Raw genomic sequence first — 27,013 nt, forward strand, 5'->3', positions numbered from 1 at the left:
TTAGCTCGCGGCCCGGAGCGGGTTCGACCTGTTGACAATGTGAATATTCACATTGATATGTTAATATTAGCATTGATAGAAGTGTAAAATTGGCCCGCGGCTCGTGGGCCACCCGAAGCCCTCCCGCGTCTCGGGACAAGCTCGTTTGGGCTTGGGCCTGAGCCCAGCCCGAGAACTTGGGTTAGGACTTGGGCCATCACTTTGAAGCTCGGCCTGCATAAGGCCCATTTAAGGCTCGGGCGGCCAGAGGCCCGGTGCTTTTTTTGTGGAAAATAATAAAATTTTGGGAGAAAAAATTAAAAAGAATTTAAAAAAATGGCGAGGTTCACCTAAGCCCGACCCACGCCCAAGTCTAGGCCCAAGCCCCTTGGCTCTACCCACCGAGGTACCCAAAATCTGAATACTTTTGTGCTAGGGCTAGGGCATAGGCCTAATTTTTTGGCCCGTGGGCCGGTCCGGCCTGCCCCGAATTTTGTCAAGCACCCACGAGGCTTTACATGGGTTAGCCCCAGCCCGGGCTGGGCCGAGCCCCTATACATTGATGATATGAACATTCATATTAGCGGTGTGAACATTTACATTGACAGTGTGAACATTCACATTAGGAGTATTTTGGTAATTATATCACCCATAGGATGTGAACATTCACATTAGGGGTATTTTGGTAATTATGTCACCCATAGGACTTATTGAAACATAAAAAAATAATGTAGACTAAATGGAACATAAGTAGATGAAAAGGGTATTTTGGTTTTCTTACCTCAAATAGGAACATTCACATTGACGGTGTGAACATTCACATTAGGAGTATTTTGGTAATTATGTCACCCATAGGATGTGAACATTCACATTAGGGGTATTTTAGTAATTATGTCACCCATAGGACTTATTGAAACATAAGAAAATAATGTGGACTAAATGGAACATAAGTAGATGAAAATGGTATTTTGGTCTTCTTACCTCAAACAGGAACATTTACATTGACGGTGTGAACATTCACATCGACGATGTGAACATTCACATTAGGGGTATTTTGGTAATTATGTCACCTATATGACTTATTAAAACATAAGAAAATAATGTGGACTAAATGGAACATAAGTAAATGAAAAGGGTATTTTAGTCTTCTTATTTCAAATAGGAATATTCACATTGACAGTGTGAACATTCACATTAGGAGTATTTTGGTAATTATGTCACCCATAAGACTTATTGAAACATAAGAAATAATGTGAACTAAATAGAACATAAGTAGATAAAAGGGTATTTTGGTCTTCTTATCTCAAAAAGGACCTAATGAAATAGTCAAAAAGAATATAAGTAAGATAGAATAAAGCTCCCAAAAATAAAATAATTATAAATTAAATATTTAACTAAAATAATTAATTTTATCATATACAATTATTTTAACTTAAAATAATATCCCAAACAGCTAAAGATCTCGCCTGGGAGGTTCCCCACCAAGGACTAACAACCATGCGTCTAATCACTGTGCCAAACGATTACTTGTCATTAATACTTTTCCAATAAATATTTAAAAATCAGATTGGGCCACAGGTGGTCGACTTCAGCCTCTAGACACACGTGCATTCACTCTCCGTAGGTCCACCGGCGCGTGATAGCGCGTCTCTTCTCATTTTATGTTTATTTTTGTGAGTAGGAGGCCTTGTTTGGCATAGACTAAAAATTTAACTTTTTAGGCTAAAATTTATAAAAAGATAAAATAGATTAAAATTCTTAATAAGATAAAGTATCACATCAAATCCATAATCATTTCACTTTTTCTCTTACAAGTATCATATCTAACTATAAACAAATCCAACTATCTTCACAAACACAAGAATAACCTACTAAAATAGTCAAAAATTAAAATAACCTACTAAAATAGCCAACTTTCCAAACAAGGCCTGAAGTCCTTTCGTTGAGACTCGTCTTTTGGGATGATCAGAGGTTGATTCAAGCAAATTTGAAAATTTTAACTTCAGAAAAAACTACTCTATTATTTTAAAATTGACTCTGATATTTAAGATGTTCAAAATTTATATTCACACACAAATTAATCCATACACACAAAAAAGACACAATATTTTTCTTGGTTTGACCTTATATCTACGTCAAAAAAGACTCACACCCACCATGTTGGCACCATCTACACCACTCAATGGCAACTACCATTACGACCACCTTTTACTCCCCCCTTCTTGCTGCTGCCGCCACGACTACCATCACCCTTACCTTTTCTCAGCCTCAGCCACCACCACCATACCAGGATGTTCAAAATTTATTTCCACACACAAATTAACCCAAACACACAAAAAAGACGCGGTATTTAACTTGGTTTTGCCTAATGACTACGTTAAGGAAGACTCACCACCACCATGTTGGCACCATCAACACCACTCAATGGCAACCACCACTATAACCACCTTCTACTCCCCCTTCTTGTTGCCGCTACCACGACTACCATCACTCTTATCTTTTCTCAACCTCAGTCACAGCCACCATTACTATCACTAACTTACTGTCACCATTGCTATAATCACCCCTACCTTGTCACCATCATTGCCATCACTATCTTTGCTAATACAACTATTAACATTGAATTTTAAAATCACAATCAAATATAGAAAACTATAAAATTTTTGGCGGAACAAACATTGGGTAGTTTTTTTGAAAGATAATTTAGTAGTCAAAAAAGAATTGAAAGAGAGAAACAGAGTGAGAATCAAATGAAGATGATGATCTCATGCCTGACGGACCAATAGAATTTAAAAACATTATTAAAATTTTCAGTGAATTAATTAACATCAATAAAACACTATAATAATAGGGTGTTTCTCAAAGTCGGTCGATACAGCCGTCCCACTACACACACTACATATAGACCCATACACACACACTTAGAAATTTACTTAAACCAAACAAAGCACAACCATCTTGGTACAGCCAAAGAAAAATGCCTCCATCTACCACCAACACCACCACTCACTATGACTCCTACCCACCAGTGTTCCGCCCAAAGATCGCCTCAATCCACCACTCAGCACCCACTTCACGCAACCCATACTCAGACTCAGACCCACTACCAGTAATCGACCTCCAATGCCTGAACAAGAACAAACTAGCCGAGGCTTGCAGAGACTGGGGCATATTTCGATTGGTGAACCATGGTGTCCCAACAAAGCTGCTGAGCCAGCTTCATGAGCATGCCAAGGACCTTTTCTCTCTCTCCTTTGAGACCAAACAAAGGCATGGTTTTGGAAGTCCTATGTCTTACTTTTGGGGTACCCATGGTTTAACCCCTAGTGGGGTGGCCATTGAGAGGGGTCTCAATATTGCTACAAACATTAACTGGGTCGAAGGTTTCAGTGTTCCTCTGACTCTACTGTCAAACCTTCTTGCTCAAAAGAAACTGTCACACCAGCTTCAAGATCATGGTGATGATGATGATTATCCAATGCTTGATGCTTTCAGGTAACACAAACACCTTTTACTTACCTTTTGCTTTTTATTTTTATTTTTATTATTATGAGACATGAATAATTTTGATTAGTTAAAAAAATTGATCATTTGAAAGTTAAGAGAAATTATTAATTTTTAGTTTAAAAAAATTATACTAACTAACAAACCTATCAAATAAACACAACATTAAATGATCAAATTATGTAAAAATTTTAAGACATTGTTTAAGTGTATTAAAGCGGACAACAGTATCCCTTTCTAAGTAGATTGCTGTGGATTACTTTGGACATCTGCGACGGGTTGACTTGTAGCCTCTTTTATTTATTCATTTATTTTCGATTATTGAAAGATAGTACAACCAAAAAGCCAATCATATACTAATCAACTTTTAAATTGTAGGCTCAAATCGGTCAAAAAAAAATTTAAACAGGTAAAAAATAAAAAATAAAAAAAATTGCACTTATCGGTCGACCCTTCCCTTTTAATGCACGGTTGGAGCAAGCCATATCAGATTGAGAAAATTGATTTTTTTTTACTCAAATTTAGTATAAAATTTAATTAATCGTTGGAGATGTTCTTAGGTAAATCTTTTAAGTCCCACTTAATGACTAAACAAACTAAAAAGATTAAAATTTAATTCAATTTAAGATAAATTTTGTACATCTACCGACATTAACTACAGTTGTTAGCATTTTCCAATTTTATATATAAAAATTTTACTTTTTACTTTAATTGATAGGAGATGATTTTTCTCGAGTGGGAGTCCTACTTGGATAGGTGTTGTTGGATTAATCATATGATAACTGATTTAAATTTCTTTTCAAACGAACGATTTATTTAACGGGTTTTAAAAAAAGGAATGGCTCATGGGTGGACCTTAAAGGCCCAACAGAATCAACTGGTATACTTCTGGAGAGCATGATTGCATGGTGGATATAACTTTTTCCAACGGGGGAGATTTTACAAGTGGGGTAGTAGCAATCATGAGATGAGGACCACAATGAGTTTGGGCCTCAAGTGTAGTTTTCAATCTCTCGGCCCTTTCTCTTTGTTTTTTTTGGACAGTTGGGTACACTATCAGACTCGTTGCATTCATTCATTGCTTATCGATTCCTTCTTCTAGTAGTTTTCACGTGTAAAAAATCTACTGTGGTCATCGTTAAAATTGCCACTGTATTTTTATTATTATTTTTTCAACTAGTAAGATTATTTAACAATTCAACAGCTACATAAATTTAACAACGAACTCGGTAATAGAAACAAAACAACAAAATCATAGTAAAAGAAAAAAATAATAAATCTTTATATTTGACAATGATTAACCTATGATTTTCTAATTATACTAGATTTTTGCGGATTTCAGCTATTAAATTTTGAATTTTATCTGATTAAGTTATGTATCATCAATTTATTGGTATAAAAAATAAAGATCATTAAATCAATGTATTAGTGACACATACAGCATTCAATTTTAGTCTGTTCATATATGTTATATGTTTCCGTGTGTAAGAAAAGATGTTCACGTCTATAAATTAGTATTTTTGCATTTGTAACCGGTTGTTTGAGAAGATAGTTTTAATACTATATGGCTTTGTTTGTTTGGACGGATTGAATTAGTTTGGATTAGTATTCTTATGACTAACAGTTCTAGGACTGCGAATCTTTTGGATTGTATATTCTATCTTATGTTTGGATTAAATTAGAATTATAAGAAGAGACTAGTAGTTTAGGATTTGACTTAGTCTTCCAATTTATATCTCACTCTTTTCTGTAAGATTGAATAGTCCATCATATGTGGGATATAATATCCGGATGGATTGTTAGTCCGTGTTTCAATTGTTTAACTAAACATCGCATTAATAATTTTATTGAACTATTAATCCAATCCCAAACTCATGTTCACTCAACCAAACATGACCTTGCTGTTTCACAAATTGGACTAGTTTTCAACTGTTCAATTCTGATCTGTGTTTGTATGGCGTTGAAGAACTGAGTTAGATGAGTATGGAAAGCACCAATCAAGATTGGCTACAACAATTTTCAAAGCAATAGCAGAGAACCTGGAGCTGGGTCGAGAACTGTCGGACTGTTATCTATCTACGTCGACTGGTAACATGCGGGTTTACCGCTACCCACGATGTTCGGAGGAGAACCGAGCATGGGGGATCGACGCCCACACAGACAGCTCAGTGATATCGATACTGTACCATGATGAAGTCGGAGGTTTTGAAGTTTACAAGGATGGCAATTGGCTCCCAGTCAAACCTATTCCCAACACTCTCGTCCTTCTCCTCGGTGATATGATGCAGGTCTCTCTCTCTCTCTCTCTCTATTCTTCTACTCTACTTGTCTTCTAGCCATACCAAAGAAATAATAATGATAAAAAATAAATTCAAATCAAACAATTTATATTAATGTTCAACAAATTTGTTGCTGAAAAATATTTGAGATTCCTAAAAAAGTTATTATTATTATTATTTTTTTAAAAAATTGAGTTTTTTGTTTTTTATATTTTTTATATTTTTACTATTTTTTTTATAAATATTTTAAGTAATTTTTTTAGTCTTTAGATATACCTAATATAAATATACTTAAAAAATATAATATTTGTAAAAAAAATATTTTAAAAAATTACTAAATACCAAAAATACAAAAAAAAATTGTATATTTTTGTATTCTTGTGTATTTGTTGATTTTTTAAAATATTTTTTAAAAAATATGTTACTTTTTTGGTACATCTTAAAAAAAATGCTTAAAATATTAAAAAATTGCTTAAAAAAAGAAAAAACTCAATTATCAAAAATTTTGAGTTCAAAAATTGGAACAAGTCCAAATCTGTTGGCTTTGTGGATTTAAGTTATTTATAATTATAATACAATTTTATCATATTTGTTTAAAAATAAAGAGACAATAAAAATAACTTTCAAATTTTTTTTTTATTAAGCCACGTGTCAATAACTATCCGATCAGTTTAAATATTTCATGAATGATTTACATTTTAAAACTTTAAAAGTGAATGAATAAAGTAAGTGCCGTGAATTTCGATTGACCAATCTAATCCAATTTTCTTTTATAAGCAGAGAGGAATTGAAACTTATTATTTTATTCATATATAATATTTTTTTGTGTGCGCGGGTGTGGGGGGTTATTAATTAGGCGATGAGCAATGATAAATACAAGAGTGTGAAACATAAGGTGAAGATAAACAAGTACGAGGATCGAATGTCAGCTGGTTACTTCGTGTTCCCTAAGGAAAACGGTGTGATTCGGAGCTCAAACTACAAGCCTTTTTGTTACGCTGAATTTCGAGCACAAGTTCAACATGACTTAAAGACCGTTGGATACAAAATTGGTCTCGACCACTTCAAGCTTCACTGATGACAATGACACCCCTCTTCTAATTACTTTACTACTACTGTGCTTTTTTTTTTCCCCTTTTTTTTCTTGGGTTATTTTTAAAGCTCAAAAAACATGTCATGATGTGTGGTGTGGGCAGACTCTATTGTGAGTAGACAGTGAAAAAGAATATAAAAATGGTGTGTCTCTAGTTTTAATCTTGAAGAAAGATGGCTATTTTGTGTTTTTATTATTAATTTTTTTGTTGAATTTAATCGTGGGAGTGATTCTAAATGAGTAGTGATATGTCCCAAGACCCCATCAAACTGTCAAAAATTATTTAAAAAATATATTTATTGTGTTAATATTTTATTTAATTCCATTAAAAAAAAACTAAGCGACCCTATCAAATTGGAATTCATACCCATTGGACACTTATTGTTTGACAAGTTTAAATCACTTTGTTTGGTTAACAGTTCTTAGAAATAGTTTTAATTTTTTTTTTCGTGTTTTTTATTTTTATTTTTTATTTTTAGTAAAATTTTTGATATTTTAAACAGTTTATTTTTTATTTTTTAGGTCATCTTAATCTTGATATATTTAAAAGGTAAAATATTTATGAAAAAATCTTTAAAAAATCAATAAATATATATTTTAAGTCTTACTACTCAAGATAATTCTACTGTTGAATCTATTGAAAAAATATTTAGTAAATTAGCTACCTCCTCTTCTGCTAAAGATACTAAAGAAATCAAAGTATTAACACAACAACCCTTTGATGAAATTCCTCATAGTGACTCTGACACATCTAATAATGAAATTACTCAATTAGCCCAACAATTTCAAGATACTAATTTGAATTGCATTACCTTCAATAAATCTAAAGTTAATCCAACCACAATGACAAAAAAATGGTATAATCGACCTAGACTTCCAGATTTACAATTTGAAAAAACCAATATTAATAATCAATTTTCTGTTTCTGTTAAAAAACTGTATGAATGGAATATAGATGGTCTTAATGAATATCAAATCCTTACTAAATTAAATCATTTATCCATAGTTGCAAACAGTTATTTAAATTGGAATTCATACCCATTGGAAATAGTTTAAATTTTTTATTTTTTGTGTTTTTTATTTTTAGTGAAATTTTTGATATTTTAAACAATGTATTTTTTATTTTGTAGGTCATTTTAATCTTGATATATTTAAAAAATAAAATATTTATGAATTTTTTTTTAAAAATCAATAAATATATATTTTTTTGTATTTATTGAATTTTTAAAAGATTTTTTTCAATAATATTTTATTTTTTTAAATTCATGTAGGTTATGTGGATCTAAAAAAAATAAGATGACGACTTAAATATGAAATAAAAAAAATTCTAAAGACAACAAATTACAAAAAAATAAAAAAAAACTTTGCTTTTAAAAAATTCAAAACCAAACAGAGTCAATGTTGTTTAGTTTTTTAAAAAATTCTTACAGAATTTATGAAGTTTAAGTTAGTGGAGTGACACCATCTGCAAAAACTCATGGAGTCGCCGCTGTTTAATCGCAAAACCCACATATAGGCTGCCTACTGTAGTGACTAAGGGGTTTAACATGAGTTTTTTTTTTAGTCAGAAACATTTGAGATTCATTGTGGCTCTGTTTATTTAGAAAGAAATGGATAATAGAAAGTGAAAATAGTAGAAAGTGCAGTGAAAGAAAGGAAAAAGAAATAAAATTTATTTTCTTGCATGCATTTGAATAGATCAGAAATTTTGTAAGAAAATGCTGGGAAAAAATATAATTACCGCATAATAGGGAGTTGTAGAGAGAAGTATGGGTAAATAGGGAAACAAAATAAGTATTATCAAGTTTTGTGAGAAAAAATAAAATTTTCTGTGTATTTTGAGAGAAATCACAAGCCTAATTAACAAGCTAATTTGAGTTGTACATGAAATTTTAGTTTTCGTTATTTTCTAGGACTATCTAAATAAACACATAAAAAATTATTTTATCTTTATTTTTCTTTTATTTTTTTGTATTCTTTATCTAACCAAACTGAGCCTATGGGATGATTTTCAGAGGTCTCATATTTGAGTTTTAGAGGGGACAAAATGTTTGGATTTAATTGATACGTGTGATTTGTTGATAATTGTATGTATCCTGATTTTATTTATAAGCTTCTAGTATATGAAATGACTTGATAGGCTGATTATAGTTCCTTGGCATTAAGAAAAATAATACTAAAAATTGAGTGTGCAAAACAATAATGATGCATTCCACTAATTTGGGAGCACTAATAGACCACTAATGAGGTGGAAATTCAAAAAAAAAAAAAAAAAAATTTAAAGCCAAAACATCACATCAATCAGTGAGACTCACTCTCTAGAGCTCCTTTAGTACTCCCAATTTAGAGTTCCCAAACATTTTTCTTTCAAACAAATACTTTCGTGTTGTTATTTCAAATCTATTCATTTTTCTCATTTTTATTTTTGAATGATTTCAAAAAAAGGGGTGCATCGTTCTGTATTTTCTATCCGCTTATGTTCGAGTCTTTTTGTCCTTTATATTCGTTTGGAATTTTGTTTATATTTGCTAATTTTTTGGTTGGTGCGGTGTTGGACTCTTATTCATAATTAAAATACTCAATTTAAATTGATGTAACACTTTACAGTAATTTTTACACTTTATCATTTTTTTTTATATTTTAAAATGCTCAATTTAAATTTTAAGTTGTTTAAATTGCGGTTTTAAAGAGAGCTGTTGAGGTGATGAAAACTAAGGGTGGGTGCGAGTTGATTGCGGTTACAGAATCTCCAATTTGTCATTCGTTCGTTAGATTGGCGGATTGAAAAAAATCAATTCGCATCCGTTCGCCAATCTGACCGATGTGGATTGAGCGGATTGGTGGATGGATGCGAATTGGTTTGGCGGTTTAAAATTTTATAAATTTTCAACATAATTCAACTTGTGCACTTCCTCGAAAAAAAAAAGAAAATATTACAGTTAATGACTTAAAAAAGTATTACAATCGCTGCAAGCCTCATCCAAAGAGAGAAATTTTGAAACTTTAGAATATTACAAACACTGCATGCCTCATCCACATATTATAATCACAATATACCGCATCCACATAAAGTATTACAATTTGTGGTTCTTAAAATATAAAAACAATTCAAACCACTAAAACCATGAACAGAGCAGTAGTAGAGATTGTATGCCTCTGTATTGTTACATCTATTTCTATTTTTGAAAACAAAAACCAACCAGCATATATCATTTTTTTCATTTATTATTTTTAGAGTTAGATTTAAAAATAAAAAAATATAGATTAATACATTTATTTTTTTCAATACAAAAATATATTCAAGTTGAAAACTCTTTTCAGTAGCCTATTTAACCTCTTTTTCAATTGAAAATATAAACAGAATATATAAACAAATTGAAAATATAAAGTCATACAAATTATTAGGGGTGCTCGCAGTTTGGTGATTCGATTGCTGTCAATGGAACCTCAAATCCGCCATCTGTCCAAACTAGGCGGATTGAAAAAAATCAATTCACAACTGCTCTCTCGTTATCACGCATCCGTTCAAAATGCGATAGATCGGTTCGATTCGATCTGTTTGGACGAATCGATATATCCACTGCTCACGCCCTAATGAAAACTACTTAGACCAACCCATTTGATGATGGCCCAATTGAAAATTCCTCTGATTTTACAAATGAAGGCCCTATTGAGGAATTCTCCTCATATTTTCAACTTGCAATTAATAAACTATGGTAAAAGCTAACCACGGTTAAATGGGTGGTCATTAATGTTGAAATATATATGTATAAAATTTATTAAAATATATAAAAACAAAATGTGTATTAAAATTTTAATTCTTTTGACGTTATATGACCGTTAATGAATGCTCAATAAGCAATCATTAATAGGATCTGAAATTATAAATCAATAAAGTTGTCCAGTGTTATTTTGATATTTGGCAAAAAGGTTAGGTGTTAAATTCTATTATCTCGTGTAGGTTGTATTTCATGTGTAGTTGGGGTTCAAGTTATCCTTAAACTTTTATCGCAAGATTATTGCATCAAACAGAGGTATGTTTTAAAAAATAGATCACTTATTTTGTGAAAATAAATGTGATAAAATAAAAAAATTATGATTATTAAATCGATCTATTTATTTATTTATTTATTTATTTTTATGAATGATAAACAGGAAGAACACTATTAAATGTGAGAACTCGCATTTAATTATTCAAAAAAAATAATAATTAATTAATTTTATCCAGAGTCTATCTGATATATATTAGTGTATAAATTAGTTTCAATTTATCCTAATTCAATAATTAAAAAAGACATTATTAAGAATAATAATTTTGTGGATGTTCAATATTTATTATTTATAAATTATTTTAATAGAGGGTTCAACATGATAATTATCCTTATTAAATACCTTAATTAAAAACCTTAGTGTATTAATTTTAAGAAATTCATACAAATATATATATATATATATATATATAAATAAAAAAAAAATCAAAGTTAAAACATCACATTACATAAGACCCACACATCAATTAAAAATATTAAAACTCTTAATTTAGAACTCACAGTCTTTTTTCTAGTTACAAACCCTAACTGCAAACTCTAAGGGGTGGTTTGGTTATCTTAATTGGGACTAAAAAAATATAAAAGATAAAATAAATTAAAATAATATATTTAAATCATGACTATTTTATTTGTTTAATAAATTCAAAAAAATTAAAAATATTTTGTTAAACGAATTTTTTAGTCTCAAATTAAAAAAAATCTCAATTCTAAAAAATTAAGATTTTTTTTTTATTTATCAAAAGACAGCTAAAAGTGAATATTTCAGCTCTATGTAATTATTTTACAGTATTTTATTTATGAGAAAAGCTTGGGATCCCCACTGGGGAAGACCCCCAACACCCCTGTGGGTGTTAATTGGTCAGATTTTTTTTTTTCTTCTTCAATTACTAATCTCTATGTGTGTAGGGTGATAAAAGTGAGGAGGGAGGGAGGGTCTCAATCAACTCTCCTTATTTATGGCTATCGTAAAAGTTCTAACCACTTTTATTTTATTTTATTTTATTTTATTAAAAACGATGATGAACATGAATCCAACCACTAGTATTTTTTTTTATTAATTTTAATTTTCAAATGGTCCACGTTACAAGTCCCAATAACCTTTTTTATTAACATCAAATCCGAAATGATATCAAATTGTAACGACGACAGGCTATGGTTGGGAAAGTTGTAAAAGGTATCTCCAATAACTAGACGTAGAAGATCCGGAATGTATATATACATATATATGTATATATATATTTTTTGATCGGGATGTAGAAGATCCGGATTGTCGTCCAAACCTACCACATGTTCACGTGGAACTGCCTCACACACACGCTGCCAGAAACTCCTAGAAATATTTACTTTGTTTATTTTCAGTTTTTAAATTTTATTTTTTTACTTTTTTATTTTTTTATTTTTATTAAATTTTTTTAATTTTTAAATACACTTAACATAAATATATATAAAAAATATAATATTTATGAAAAAAATCTTTAAAAATTCACAAAATACCAAAAATATAAAAAATATGAAAATTTAATATATTTTTCATATTTATTAATTTTTTAAAATATTTGTTTATAAATATTTTACTATTTAAATACATCTAAGTAAGGTGTATCTAAAAAAATAAAAAATTTGCTTAAAATTTTTAAAATATTCACTAAAAATAAAAAAATAAAAAACTCAATTTCCAGAAAACTGAAACCAAATACACTGATTACCATTGCTAAATTATACATAGTTATCTAGCGATGGCAATTTAAACCCGGCCCGACGGGGACCCGACCCCCCGACCCCGATTAGAATGGTTTTTTCCCGAAAAATACCCCCGTGGGGACGGGGATGGTATTCAAAATTAAATCCCCGATCAATTTCGAGCTGGGGACGGTGATAAATTTCTCTTCCCCGGCCCCGTCCCGCAACTTCCCCGAAACTTCCCCGTATATGCATATGTCTATATTATAATATATCTATCTATATAATATTATTTTATGTCTGTTTGGGTGGCTAAACAATGATATTATATTATATTTTATAATATGAGATATATGTTATATTATATTATATTATAATCTGATGCCTCTCTCACTCACTCAATTCATTTCATTTCATCTCTGACTCTCAACCTCAGCCCCTTTCTCTCTCTCTACACAGGCGGTCTCACGAGACTCAACCTCAACCTCTCTCCCTCTCTCTCTACGCAGGTGGTCTCACGGCATCGGCGACGAGCAAGCTCCTCTCATCACCGCCGATCGTCGCTGTCCTTCCCCCATAGTCGTTGTCCCTCCTCTCCATCACCGCCATCTCTCCACAGTCGCCGATTACAGTCGTCTCTCTCTCTGAATGTGTTAATTTTTTTTTTTTTTTTGAGCTCAGATCTGTTTCGATCTGTTGTATATATGTTAAATCTAGTGTTGAATATGTATTTGGGCTTTGATCTGTTGAATATAGCGATATATATGTTGATATATATGTTGAATATAGGTCAGATCTCTCTCTAATTCTTGTTGTTGTTGATATATATGTTGATATATGATGAAGATATCTGTTATTGAATGTGTTGTTTTTTTTTTTTTTTTTTTTTGATCGGTGAATTTTCGGGGTTGGGGAAACCCGATCCCCGTTAGGGAACGGGGGTGGGGGCGATGAGAGACTCCCCGTCGGGGATCGGGGCCGGGGACGGGGAAATTCGTACCTTCGGGGATCGGGGACGGGGAGTGTGATCCCCGGCCCCGCCCCGCCCCGCCCCGCCCCGTTGCCATTCCTATAGTTATCGTTTGATAAAAAAAGATTTAATTGATTTTTTTAGAATAATATTATATGTATCAATTAATATATTAATTAGTGTACTAACGAATGATATGATACAATTTTAAAATTTTTGAATCTTTGTAATTTATATAATGAGTGATGTCATAATTTTAAAATGATAATATCATAACTATGTTGGTATACTAATTATTATATTAATTAGTGCATATAGCATCACCGACTTTTTTAAGTTGAGATTCTTTAAGTTTGGTATTAAAAGGTTTATTTGAGTTGATTTTTTTTATTATATATTTATGTGAGAAAAAAATAAAATGATTATAATTTAAATGTGATATTTTATTTTTAGGAAAATGATTGGTGGCCCTAAAAACTTTGCCCCTATTGCCCCTAATTTCCATTTTTAGAAACTGTTTTCTTTTTTTCTTTCTTTTTTTCCTTTTTTTTTTTTTTTTTTTTACCTTAATTGGAAATACGGGGCATTCGAGCCCCCCGTTTTCGGGCCCTGAATCACGGCCGTTATTTTTATTAACTTATTAGCTAATTTTATTTTTTTCCCTTTTTTTTAAGTTCTAATTGCCTTATTTAACCCTAGCCAAACGAATCCATAATAAAAAAAAAAGGGGGGGATTTGGTGATAGCCCCCTCATTATCTAATTTGTTTTTCAAAAGGACAAGAATTATATAAATACTTTCAAAACCCCCTAATATGTTAAAACTTGTTTCTTTTACTATATTACCCTCATATCTATCAGCTCTCCTATTAAGCCATCTTCACTGTGTATTTCAGAGTAAAATTTTACTCTGCATGAAAGTAAAATTTTACTGTGAGTAAGAGTAAAATGTTACACTCTTAAACTAAAATAAAATTTTACTCTGTATAAAAGTAAAATTTTACTCTGAATAAGAGTAAAATTTTACATTCTGAAACTAAAACTAAAATTTTACTCTGTATTAAAGTAAAATTTTACTCTGAAAAACAAGTAAACTGTGAGACTTTGAAGCTAAAAGTAAAATTTTACTCTGTATAAAAGTAAAATTTTACTATGAATGAGAGTAAAATTTTACACTCTGAAACTAAAAGTAAAATTTTACTCTGTATAAAAGTAAAATTTTATTCTGAAAAATAAGTAAACTGTAAGACTCTGAAGCTAAAAGTAAAATTTTACTCTGTATAAAAGTAAAATTTTACTCTGGTTCTGTCAAATGAAAAAAACAGAGCAATAGAACCAGAGTATTTACTCTGGTTCTATCAAATGAAATTTGATGTTTACTCTGAAAAATCGATGGAACTTTGAGTTTTGAGCTTTGAATCAGGCTTATAATCCTTGAATCAATCGATGTTTACTTTGAAAAACATTGAATCATGCCTATAATCCTTGAATCAGGCCTATAATTTGAAAATTTTAGAGAAATCTCAATTTTTCATACCCTGGTTCTTCAGATTTTACAGATTTTTCAGATTTTTAAAACTTTGAGCTTTCAAAAATCTATATATTCGAATTCAAATCTCAAAATACACAAACACACACAAATATATAGATATATATATATATATATATATATATTACAGATCGGAATATGTGGATATATATGGAGGGTTGCCGAAGGCGAAGGTGTTGCCGGCGTTGGAGAAGGTGATGACGGTGGCTTCGGTGCCGCACAAGTTGCAGAACTCGCCGGTCTTCTTGAAGAGGCCATCTGTGGAAAGGAAGAGAGTGGGGAAAAGAGTGGGTATAATAGTCATATAAAATATTTAAATAATAAATTTGTCCTTTATGCAAGACTTTATAATTATGAGGAGGTTTAGAAAGTATAATTTTTTTCTTAGTCCTTTTAACAATGAAAGGAAGGTAAAAGGGGTTTATAGCCAAATTTCCCAAAAAAAAAAACGAATCCATAATCATTTACTAGTTTCCACATTATTAGGCTGGATAGATATATTTATCCAAAAAAAGGCTAGATAAATATTTAAAAGATGTTTGGGGTGCACTACAAAATTGTTTTTGATTTTAAAAAAAAAAAAAAATTTGGATTATATTATTGGGAGATTTACCAATAAATTTCAAATGTTAAACTTATGAACCAATTGGTTTTAATTTTTTTTCTAATAAACCGTTTAGTCCTTGGATATTTTGAGGGACCTTAATGCCCTCATTTAGATGTTATTAGATGTATGCTCTTTATGAGAGTGTGTCACGTGACACACAATATGTCACGTGACACACACAATGGGTGCTACGCATCAACAAAGTACACTAAGGCTTTTTATGCTTTTTGCCTTGGAGTGTCACGTGATACACACAATGGATGTCACACATCAACAAAGTACACTAAGGCGACACACACAATGGGTGCCACGCATCAACAAAGTACACTAAGGCTCTTTATGCTTTTTGCCTTGGAGTGTCACGTGACACACACAATGGGTGTCACACATCAACAAAGTACACTCAGGCTCTTTATGCTTTTTGCTTTGGAATAATGCATGTCACGTGACACACACAATGGGTACCACACATCAACAAAGTACACTAAGGCTCTTTATGCTTTTTGCCTTGAAATAATATATGTCACGTGACACACACAATGGGTGCCACACATCAACAAAGCACACTAAGGCTCTTTATGCTTTTTGCCTTGAAATGATGTATGTCATGCGACACACATACGAAATGGTATAATTGACTACTCAATGTTACTAAACAAAGGAAATATGATCAACTAGTAAAATATTTTCCCACTAATTGAACTAATCAGAACAATAGAAATAACCTTAGGACCAATCGGTAAAACTGTTTGTGAGATAGGATTTATTGGTAAATATCCCTATATTATTTATCTATTTTTTATACAACTTTTTGTAAAAATTCAAAAAATATACTTATTTAAATCATCTGAAACACTCTCTTAGAGGGAATATATATTAAAATAATAAAAATTATTAATTACACTTTATCCATTTAATTATTATTTCATTTAACTGTAAAATCCTATATTTAGATTCTTCAATTATCAAAATTATTTCATTTTTACTTTTTTAGAAAAAAAAGATCTTTGTATCAATTTTATAGTTGAGGGATATAAATATAGAATTTTTAAAATTGAAAATGATAACATAATATTTACTATAGTTGAAAGGATAACATATAATTAACCCTAATAAAAATAAAATTTCATGAGATCCCCACTAATTTTAATTTTACTATGGCGCATCCAAAATTTAAATCACATTGTTTGGTTTTGATTGATTTTTTTAAAATTAAATTTTTTATTTTTTGTATATTTTTATTTTTAATATTTTAAATAAATTTTTTATTTTCTAAATACACATAACTTAAATACACCTAAAAAATAAAATCTTTGTGAAAAATATTTTAAAAATTCAATAAATATACAAGAATACGAAAATGTATTGAATTTATATATTTTTTTATATTTGATGAATTTTTTAAAGATGTTTTCTATAAATATTATATTTTTTAATTTTATTTAAGTTAGGTGTATCTAAAAAATAAAAAATCTTAAAAATACAATTTTTTTGACTAAAAAGAACATGAAAATAAAAAGCTTAATTTTGAAAAAAGTAGACTCAATTTTTTAAAACCAAACAAGATGAATAATTTTATTTAGTCTCCTTTTACATATCTTTTTAGTCCATCACAATTGACAATCCACCGTTTATATATATATTATAAAAATAAACATGGGGCACAATTCTAATAAGATGGAATTTCAAAATTTATATTAAAATTGTGTTTAAATTTTAAATTTATGAAGGAAAAGAAAATCAAAGAATAAGAGAAATCAAATCCAAATTAACACAACTAACCACTAATCTATCATGACCATATCTCTTATGAAAAATGTTATAGACCCTAAATTTTCTATCAAATAAATGATTAAATATCTCCCATGTAGGGATGTAAAAATGGCCCAAGATCCGTAAGCGACCCGAAGCCAGCCCGCCTCGTTTCGGTCCGATTATGCTCGGGCCCGAGTCCAACCCAGGACCTTAAGCCTAGGCTTGGGCCTTCTATTTGAAGTCTAGCCCGTTGGCCCAGGCCAGCCCAACCAAAAAAAAAATAGTTGGCCCTACAGGCGACTCAGCCTTCCCTCTCTGATTTTGTCTACCAACAATCAAATTTCAAAAAATTAAAAATTAAAAAAAACAAAAGGCTTGCAAGTTCTAATGGTTAAATAATAATAAAATAAATAAAATAAAGGCTTGCAACAACCGTTAAAAAAAAAAGAAAAAGGGCCAGTCTTTTCCTTGCGCAGGGAGGCAAAATTGATGCCTGCCTCCTGCCTGTCGCAGTGTCGCCCTACCCCCGTCCCTTGTTGCCTTGTCATGCATCACATCATTGCAATTTGCAATGAATGAAAAATAAATAAATTTAACTGTCTGCACCTTTGCAAACTAAAAGAAAAAAAAATTAATAATAAAAATAATATTCTAATTCAATGGTCATATTATTGTTTAAAACACAACGGTCATTTTTTTTATTTATTTATAAATTTACTTCAATCTTTCAAATTTCTATAAATATTCCCAATTTTTCAAAAAAAATCTCACAAACAATTCTCTCTCTTAAACTATCAATCTCTCTCAACTATTAATTAATTTTAAAGTACCATCCCTAAGTGGCAATTGCAATTGTGCAAGAAGAAATTTTTATCAGAAGAAACTAATTTTGGTATCACATTCGTTAGTCGGTAACTTTAATTAGTTTAATTAAATTTATTAGCTACTCATTTTTTTACATTAATTATTTCTGAACATATATTAATTATTATTTTTTACTCATTATTTAATTAATTGTTAGTTCTTACATATTACTTTACATACATTACTATGGATCCTAATATTCCTAATGTTTATGTCAATATTGATACATATACTACACAACATGAATCTATTGATTCTCCTTCTAATATCCATCTTCCAACAGTTGGATCATTATCTAGAGGCACAACTAATAGTGTTTAGGAACATTTTGAAAAAACATTTATAAATGATCCTGATGGTATAATTACATTTAAAGCAAAATGTAAATATTGTGCACATTTACTTAGCGATGAATTTGCAAGAAGTACTAGTCATCTAAAAAGGCATGCTAACAAATATTTATAAAATCAACAACCTAATATTAGAAGTCAAATACAATTAGGGGTATAATCAACTTTTAATTTGCAAACATTTTCATATTTTATTTAATGATATAAATTTTTGTAATATTTTATTTCAATTTGAAATAAAAATTATTCATTGAATAAATGTTATATAATTAATTTAATAATTGTAGTATTAAAAGTTTCATTTTCATATATAAAAAATTATTCATTTCAAAGGGAATAAATTACATAATTGCATACTTTTTTAGTTATAAGCTCATAATTAAAAAAAATAAGCCGTACACAATTAAATTTAATACCACCATACATGAACCATAACCAAACATCCCATTAATCTTAACTAAAATATTCTTATACAAATTTTCTTTTATTTTTTTATCTCCAATAAATAATCTACATAAATAATGCCAACCCAGGCCTAGCCTGTGACTTGATGCCAAAACCGCGGGGCCGACTCTAGGCCTGAGCTTAGGATCGCAGGCTCAGCCCTATGCCCTATTTTGAATGAACCACGACTTGGGCATGAGCCCCACTTTTTGGCCCATGAGCTGACCTGGCCTGGCCTGCCAAAAAAGTAGGAGCCCATCGAGCTCGGGCTTAAGCCGGGTCACCATGTTCCCATGTGAGACATTTGGTCATTTATTTAGTAAAAATTTTGATATCTCTAACATTACCCATCTCTTGTTTGTCGCAAAATCATGTAGATCAATATCTTAAATATTGTATTCATTGTTGTTAAAATCTCAATCCCAAACTTAGGGAAATGGGGTGGCTATAGTACGGAGGCATAACAGTTTTTGTTGTGCAGCTATATGGGCCCATTTCAGAACCTGTTTTGATGATATGAGCCATTTATATTTTAGAGTATATCACGTAAAACATATCTGCAAAAATAGGTCGATCGGACATCGTTAATTATTTCATCGAATTGCATTTGTATTTACAAATAGAAATGACAATTGTGATTTGAAGTACAAAACTGAATACAAATGTGAGTATATGAAAGGGTTACAAATATCCAATCAATTTATTTTTTTACAGGTATGTTCTACTCAATATATTTTAAAATTTGAACAGTTCGAAGTACCAAAACATGCTCCAAAATAGGCCCATATGGCCGCATAATAGTGGCTGCTTTGCCCGCACACAATAGCCACCCCATCTCCTGAACTCAATTTTCTCACTATTCTTAGGTTTGGACCTCAATAAACTAGTCTTGAAAAATAGTATTGTAGATATTTTTTTATACACTTACATCGAGTTTAATGACTAAAATATCACTTCTTTTTTCTTTGTTTTTTTGCTGTCAATTTTACTTAATGAAAATAGATAGATAATTTAGATTGAAAATAAATCAAAAAATTAGGATTTAAATTGACAAAATTAAAAATTTAGGATTTATTTTATTACAGGGAGGAAACTTAGAATTTATTTTATTGGTTTCGTTTGGGATGTATGTTGGTTTTTTGACTATTTTAGCCTGAGGCTAAAAAGTCTCATTTGGGATTAACTTTTTGATTTTTTTGACTTTTGTGAGAAAAAAATGAAATAATTATAATTTTGATGTGATATTTTATCTTATTAACTGTTTAGCCTATTTTATCTTTTTGTGGGTAAAATAGTCAAAAAAAACCTCTCAACTCTTACATGCCAAACGAGCACTATTTTTTTTTAAAGAAATTTTAGGAAGTCCGTAGATTAAAATTTTCAAATAAGTATTAGGGTGGTGAATTGGCCAATGATTTATTTTGTATCTTCACGTCCCTCTATCTTCATGTTGCATTCTACGTTCGTTTGGAAAGATTTTTTTTAGCTTAATTTTTTAGTTTTTTTTTTACTATTTTAGCATGATTAAAAAAATTTCATTTCAGAAGAACTTTTGATTTTTTTTTTAGTTTTGTAAGAAAAAAGTGAAATGATTATGGTTTGAATGTGATATTTTATTTTATTAATTTTTTAGTCTATTTTATCTTTTAGTGACTAAATTAGTCCCAACCCACTTTCCACATAAGGCCTCTATAGTTCCTAAATTCTTTAAATTACATTATTGATGATAGTGAAAGAAGGAAAGTGATAGAAAACTCTAAAAGTAGAGTTCTAAATGGAGCTCTACTGAGCTGGCAGTGAAGGGAAAAACAAAAAACAAAAAACAAAAAAAGGACTAAAACATCACATCAATGGATGGGCCCTACTCATTAGAGCTCCTTTAGGGGTGCCTCTATGTACACATCACCTTTCATCTCAAGGCACACCACTACTTAAGGTACACCTTTAGTAATTTGATAAATACAAAATTTTCTCAATACACACCACAATCTTTTATCTTTACTCTTACTCACACACCCCACCCACGATCTTGCATCTCTCTCTCCGTTCTACGTTTCATTAAAGACGGCAGTGGTGAAGATCCATTGTCCTTCATTCTCTGTTTCATCAAAGACACTGGTGGAAACAACTCCACATTGGAGATACAGTAGGTGAAAATTCTCATTTTGCTTAAATTTGAAGGTTTTATGTATGTTTTTCCATTGCCATGAGCATTGTACATGAATGTTTGATTTTGTAAACCAATGGCATTGTATATGGAAGTCTGATTTTGCGAACCGTTCGACACTGGTCTGTCGAACATTAACCTTTTTGTCCAGAGTGTTTCTATCGCACAACTTCAATATGTTCGGTTGTAGATAGTCGAACATGAGTATATTGTTTGAATCTGGGTATCCAAACGAATAAAAACGGTTTATCATTCCGCAAGTACACGAAAACGAAAAAAAAAATGAAAAACTAACATTTTCCTTACTCCATTGTTCCAAACCAATATTGCTAGATACATCCATCATTCAGTCCAATCAAAATCTTCAATAATATGTATATTTTTTTATTGTTTGTTTAAGGGTTTTTGATTTTTGTTTCAGGGTTTTTGAGTTATTGAGAGAAAAGATACGTAAGTAACATTTCATAAGAAATATGTGTATTGTATTCATTATTGTCCTTTATGGTAACTTTACGTAAGGTGTGTATCATAGTCCAAATCCCTTTGTCCTTTGTGGTCATTTTATATTAGGTTAATATTGTAATAAAAAATAAACTAATTAATGGTATACCTTAAGATGAAAAGTGGTGTGTAAATAGAGGCTTCCCTTCTTTAGAGCTCTTTATTTAGAGCTCCCAAATATTTTTGGTGAAAGAATTACGTGAATATCTTTTTTGAATTACATTATTGATGATTGTGAAAGAATTACTTGAATATATTTTTATTAAAAATTAAAAAACAAAATATATTATTGATGATTGTGAAAGAATTATTTGAATATGTTTTTATTAAAAATTAAAAAACAAAACAAAACTGAAGAATTTAAAATTTGATATGACATAACAATTATACGAGTTGTTTGAAATGATATAAATAAGGCCCCGTTTAGGATATTAGTTTGGGCTAAAATAGCTATATAGGACAAAATAAGCTATTGTAGCCAAATAGGACAAAATGTCATTGTCGCGGCCCAAACCAGACAGTGATAACAATCATCAATAGGAGGGACCGGCGGAAGCCTGTAAATATCAAAACATAATGTCCAAAGAGCTGTGAGGACTTAAATGCACAAACAACTTATATATATACCTATATATACATATACCAATACAGACATAAGTTCAAGTCCATATTCAATATATATGCAAAAACTAAAGTCCAACACACGTCTAAGTACAAAATAAAAGACATGTTGGGGAATTAAATCTCAAAGCCAAAGCAACTTATGAAACATTCACTTGACTTCATATGGCATTCATTCAAAAGATGTGGATTTAGACCACCCAAAACAAAGCCTTGACAATAATGGTTTGGAACCTCGTGGTGAGGCACAGTAGGTTGGCTTGACGAAACGAAATTAGGCTGACGTTGCTAACTTTGTTCTGGTGCCTGACCACCTACATATATACAATAAACTGTAAGCTAAAACCCAATGAATAATGAATGTGTAAAGGGGTTAAGAATGAATGTCCTCTCAGTAATTAAAACAGTCAATTGCATTTGTAGATAAGTTATTCAATCAGTGTCTCATATTTCATGCCATATAAGTCATTTAGAGATCATAACAGTCATACGTGGTACATCCAATAGTAGAACAGTACAGTAGGTCTTAATAGACCGAACAGTCAGTTGATGGCCATCAATACAGTAACAGTAGTTCCAAGAATAGGAACTGATAGAGATCTCTGTAACAGTAGCAGTAGCAGTAACAGTCAGTTGCTATGGATGCCACGAGTACAGTTCATAAAATAAGACAAACATTCATTCAGTAAACAATATCATTTCAGAAAACAGTACAGTTAATCATTCAGAAAATAATTATAATTTAACATAGCTTTACAACATTGTTACTCACAGATGGCTACATTAGCAGATCAGATAATGCAGACAATTCAGATAGATCAGGCGAACGATAGCACGTGACCTACACAAACCCATAACATATACACATCGAAGCACAATATCAATTCCTTGATCAAGCTTGACTTTTCTTGTCTTTTTCTGTCTAAGTTGTTCAAGATTCTATTACGTGTATTCTTTCTTTATTCAAATGAATCGGATTCTTATTTCACATACCCTTTCATTACTAAGTCATTCTTTTCTGAATAAATCAATTCTTACTTGACTTCTTAATCAAATACTACTAAGTTAATGACTTATTCTTTTAATTAACTAATTAATGTTGATTGTTAGTGTTAGTAATGGGCGCCCATGTGGCATGACCATTTGAATTTGAATTTGAACCTTATCCAAATAGGTTTTGAAATTGAATTCAAACCTATTTAGGATAACCACTCAGGATACAGATATTATCTCCATTAACTGAGATGGATAGATAATAATAACACATTCTATATTTGGTATATGGGTTATGGGTGATTAAGAGAGAAACAACGCATGATCTGAGTTTTACCCATAATACTGACTCTCTCCCAAAAACAATGATCAAGTCATTTGCACTGTGATTTGTGTGGGTGATATTCATTCTGTAATATCACTTCACTACTGGGTTGGTTCATCTAAAGATTCTGGAAGCACGTGATTTACCCACGAGGTTCTATCATCTAAAGGTATGATCTAAATATTTTATCCGCTACAATTTTATATTATGATTTACATTGGTATCAGAGCATAAATATGAGTATTTTCGTGCTTATTTTTATGCATTAAAATATGTTTATATTTTTTATATAAATATATATACATGATATATGCATGAATATTAATGGAGGAGGAAGATGAAGTGCACGGTTTTTTTTTGCATTTTAACTCCATTAGATTGAGAGAGTGATATACCTCAATTTTATGTTGTTTAAATGTCATTTTTAATGCCATAAATGTTTTTATTATGAAAAATGGAGTCCGACAGTACAAAAATCGGACCAGGAAACACCCGGGAAGGCAGCGCGTGTGATTCACGCGCTGTATGACGCCGCCCAGCAGCGCCACGCGCCACTACGCGCTTTCAAGCGCTGAGACGTGCTTCCCATGCGCCCCCATGGGTGAGCTGTCCCCTCCCTTCCACGCGTGCGCGTTAGCCGTGCCGCTTCAAGCCGTGCCACGTGCGCAGCCACGCACGTGCCGTGCGCCGCGCCGCGTTGAGCTGACTCGCGCCGAGTTGCGCTGAGCGGCGGCGAGCCGAGCCGAGCCGAGCCGTTTTTCCGCGCTGGCTTGGCTCTAAGGCTCTGTTTGTTTTTTTTTAATTCTGAATTGCGTTAATTGGCCATAATTTATTCGTTATAGCTTTGTTTTAAGCATGGTTGGTACCGTTAGACTCAGAATTAAATTTTATATCTTCTGTAAAATTGTGAAGATTTTATGAAAATAAAAAATATTTTTCCTGAAATAATAATGCGTTATTTTTGCTTTAAAATGCATCTGGTGTTGCATGATTAAGTTTCTAAGGCTGAATTTTTTTATTGTAGACTATTGATGTAGTTTACTATTTACTGATACAGTTATAGCATTTTATCAGATTCTGGAATATTTATTTCTGATTTCATGTGTGTTTATTAGTTATTTAAAATTCCAGAAAATACTAGAAAATTCAAGAAAATTTCAGTATGATATACTTTCTGTTATGGCATAATTTGAATATTAAATACAACATATTTTTTTTTGGTTTGTAATATGTTGTAATTAGAGGAGCATGATTATTTATTTATTAGAATTCCATTATTAAATGAATATAGCATGAGTTATTTGTAAATTTACATTAAGATGCTATTGTATGGAATTTATCATGCTTTGTATATGCCATAGTCAGTGGGAGGTTATTCGGTTGAGAGAAATCTTTGTACATTAACTCCCGAAAACCAATATTTTGCGCATAAATTAAATTAAATTTTGGATAATTGTCACCTGTGGCGCAAGAGATGATTATGAGCATAGCGGATTTTCGATCTTGCGACTTGTGTAATATTGTCACTATTTAATTTAGATTTTTGCGGTAAAATTATATTATGCTAATCAAATTAATCCTAATGCGAATTTGTCTTTAAATTGATTTAGCTTATGGAAGTTAATTTGGTTGACCTAGACTTAGTAAAGATGTTCAAATGTGAACAAACTAATCTCATTCTTTAGATGAGCAAAAGTCTTGGAGACTTTAGGTCAAACCTTAATTGAGCCAAAGTAAGGAAACATGACTCAAAGTCGCCGTGGTTTTGTTGCCTTGTTTGGCACAATAAAAACTAATGTGTGCACTATGGTTAGCGGCACGCTACATAGTTTTGGTTGGCGAGTTTTGGAGTTATGAAATTAGTAAGCCCTTAATAGATCTGTATATGATCTTGACCATTGAGCTGCGCGGATTGATTTTGTAATTTGACTTGTAAATAATGTTACATCATTGGATGAAGTAACATTCAAGAGTCACGTCATCCAAGAAATGCGAGCTTAAATAAATTAGTCATTAAGTGTAAGACGAGTAGCCAGTATGAGCAGCATTTTGCTCTCTACCCAATTATTGGGAGTGAATGGAGCAAAATTTCATGCATTATAATAGTGTGCGTTGAAGTATCACTTGAAGATTAAAAGATTAGCGCTTAGTAGCAGCAAAATCGATTAACACTAAGTGAAAAGATTAGCACCAAGTGGCTGCAAAATCTATTAGCATTGCTAACTTGTCTAAGTCTAGACACTTTGTTTCCACACTTAAGTGTGAGACATGGATGAGGTGCTTCTTTGTGTGATTCCTTTACTAGGCTAACGTTTTGAATAACATTTACCACTAAGCGCAAACGTTGCAGCATAGTAATGAAAAGGTCAAGGCCGACAAGGTTGTTATGACTCTAAGAATTTGACGCATGGCTCGTGAGAGTAAGAGCATTGTGTTGAATTAGACTCTTTAGCCTAATTCGCGCTTAAGTTACTTCAGGAGCTGTCATAGTTGATAGCTTATTCTCTCCTTCTTGTGGATAGGAGAATTAATTGCAAGTAACTATGAAGCGAGAAACAGAGATGGCAAGAGGAGTATCGTCACATTTCAACTAGATGTATTAAAGTGTATGGAGAATAAAACTGATTTGAAGGTGCAGAGGATTAGCACTTACTAGTTAAATTTGCGACTTAGGCGCACTTAATATCTCCATGACATCCTTTTATGATCTAGTGAATATGAATTAGTCGTGAGTCATCACCTAGTTGGGCCTAAACCTTTTAAACTTATCTTCGAGAACTCACACATTAAGCTGATTGGAATTAGTTTATGACATTGGTCATGAACCGGTGGTTTATTATACTTAATCACATTAATGAGATGATGACACGATGGTTTGAGTAGGCCTTCTCGGGCCCACTCGCTTATGACATCTTGTTCTCATGTGAATGTGTAACTTTGTTCGCAATGGTTGCGCACAAGTAGGAAAGCCATAGAAGGTCATTTGAATTGGCGCATTTAGTCCACTATGATCTTTGTGACTAGATATGTATAAGGGTATGATAGCTAAGCCTCAGTCTCGACACATTTATAGATTACGATACGCATCTGAGTTAAGACTATTTGATCTCCCATAAGTCAAAAGTTTTGAGATGATTTTTTTGACATTGCACATATGAGGTTGAGATCAATTAGATAACAGCTTTTGTGCTTTTAGTTTTGACCAAGGTGGCGAGTATCTATTTAAGTTATTTTAGGAAACTCTGTGAAGAGAAATGGATTCTTAGAAAATTGATTATTCCTATT

General features: G+C 31.4%; 1 protein-coding gene across 2 annotated transcripts in view; it reads left to right on the plus strand.

Annotated features, from left to right (window-relative positions):
- The first annotated feature begins 2,845 nt into the window (after nucleotides 1-2,845).
- Nucleotides 2,846-27,013, plus strand: part of LOC114283988 (gibberellin 2-beta-dioxygenase 8) — a 57,274-nt gene continuing 33,106 nt past the window's right edge. Inside the window, exons 1-3 of one of the 2 annotated variants that reach the window (XM_028226868.2) lie at nucleotides 2,846-3,474; nucleotides 5,450-5,771; nucleotides 6,619-7,027. In XM_028226868.2, the coding sequence (XP_028082669.2) occupies nucleotides 2,957-3,474; nucleotides 5,450-5,771; nucleotides 6,619-6,840 (1,062 nt within the window). In that variant the 5' untranslated portion in view covers nucleotides 2,846-2,956 and the 3' untranslated portion in view covers nucleotides 6,841-7,027. Of the gene's footprint in view, nucleotides 3,475-5,449; nucleotides 5,772-6,618; nucleotides 7,028-27,013 lie in introns of those variants that run through there. The other variant, XM_082919970.1, reaches the window with a different exon arrangement.

This window comes from Camellia sinensis, chromosome 3 (assembly GCF_055761805.1).
Source record: "Camellia sinensis isolate YWXY chromosome 3, ASM5576180v1, whole genome shotgun sequence".
NCBI lineage: Eukaryota > Viridiplantae > Streptophyta > Magnoliopsida > Ericales > Theaceae > Camellia > Camellia sinensis.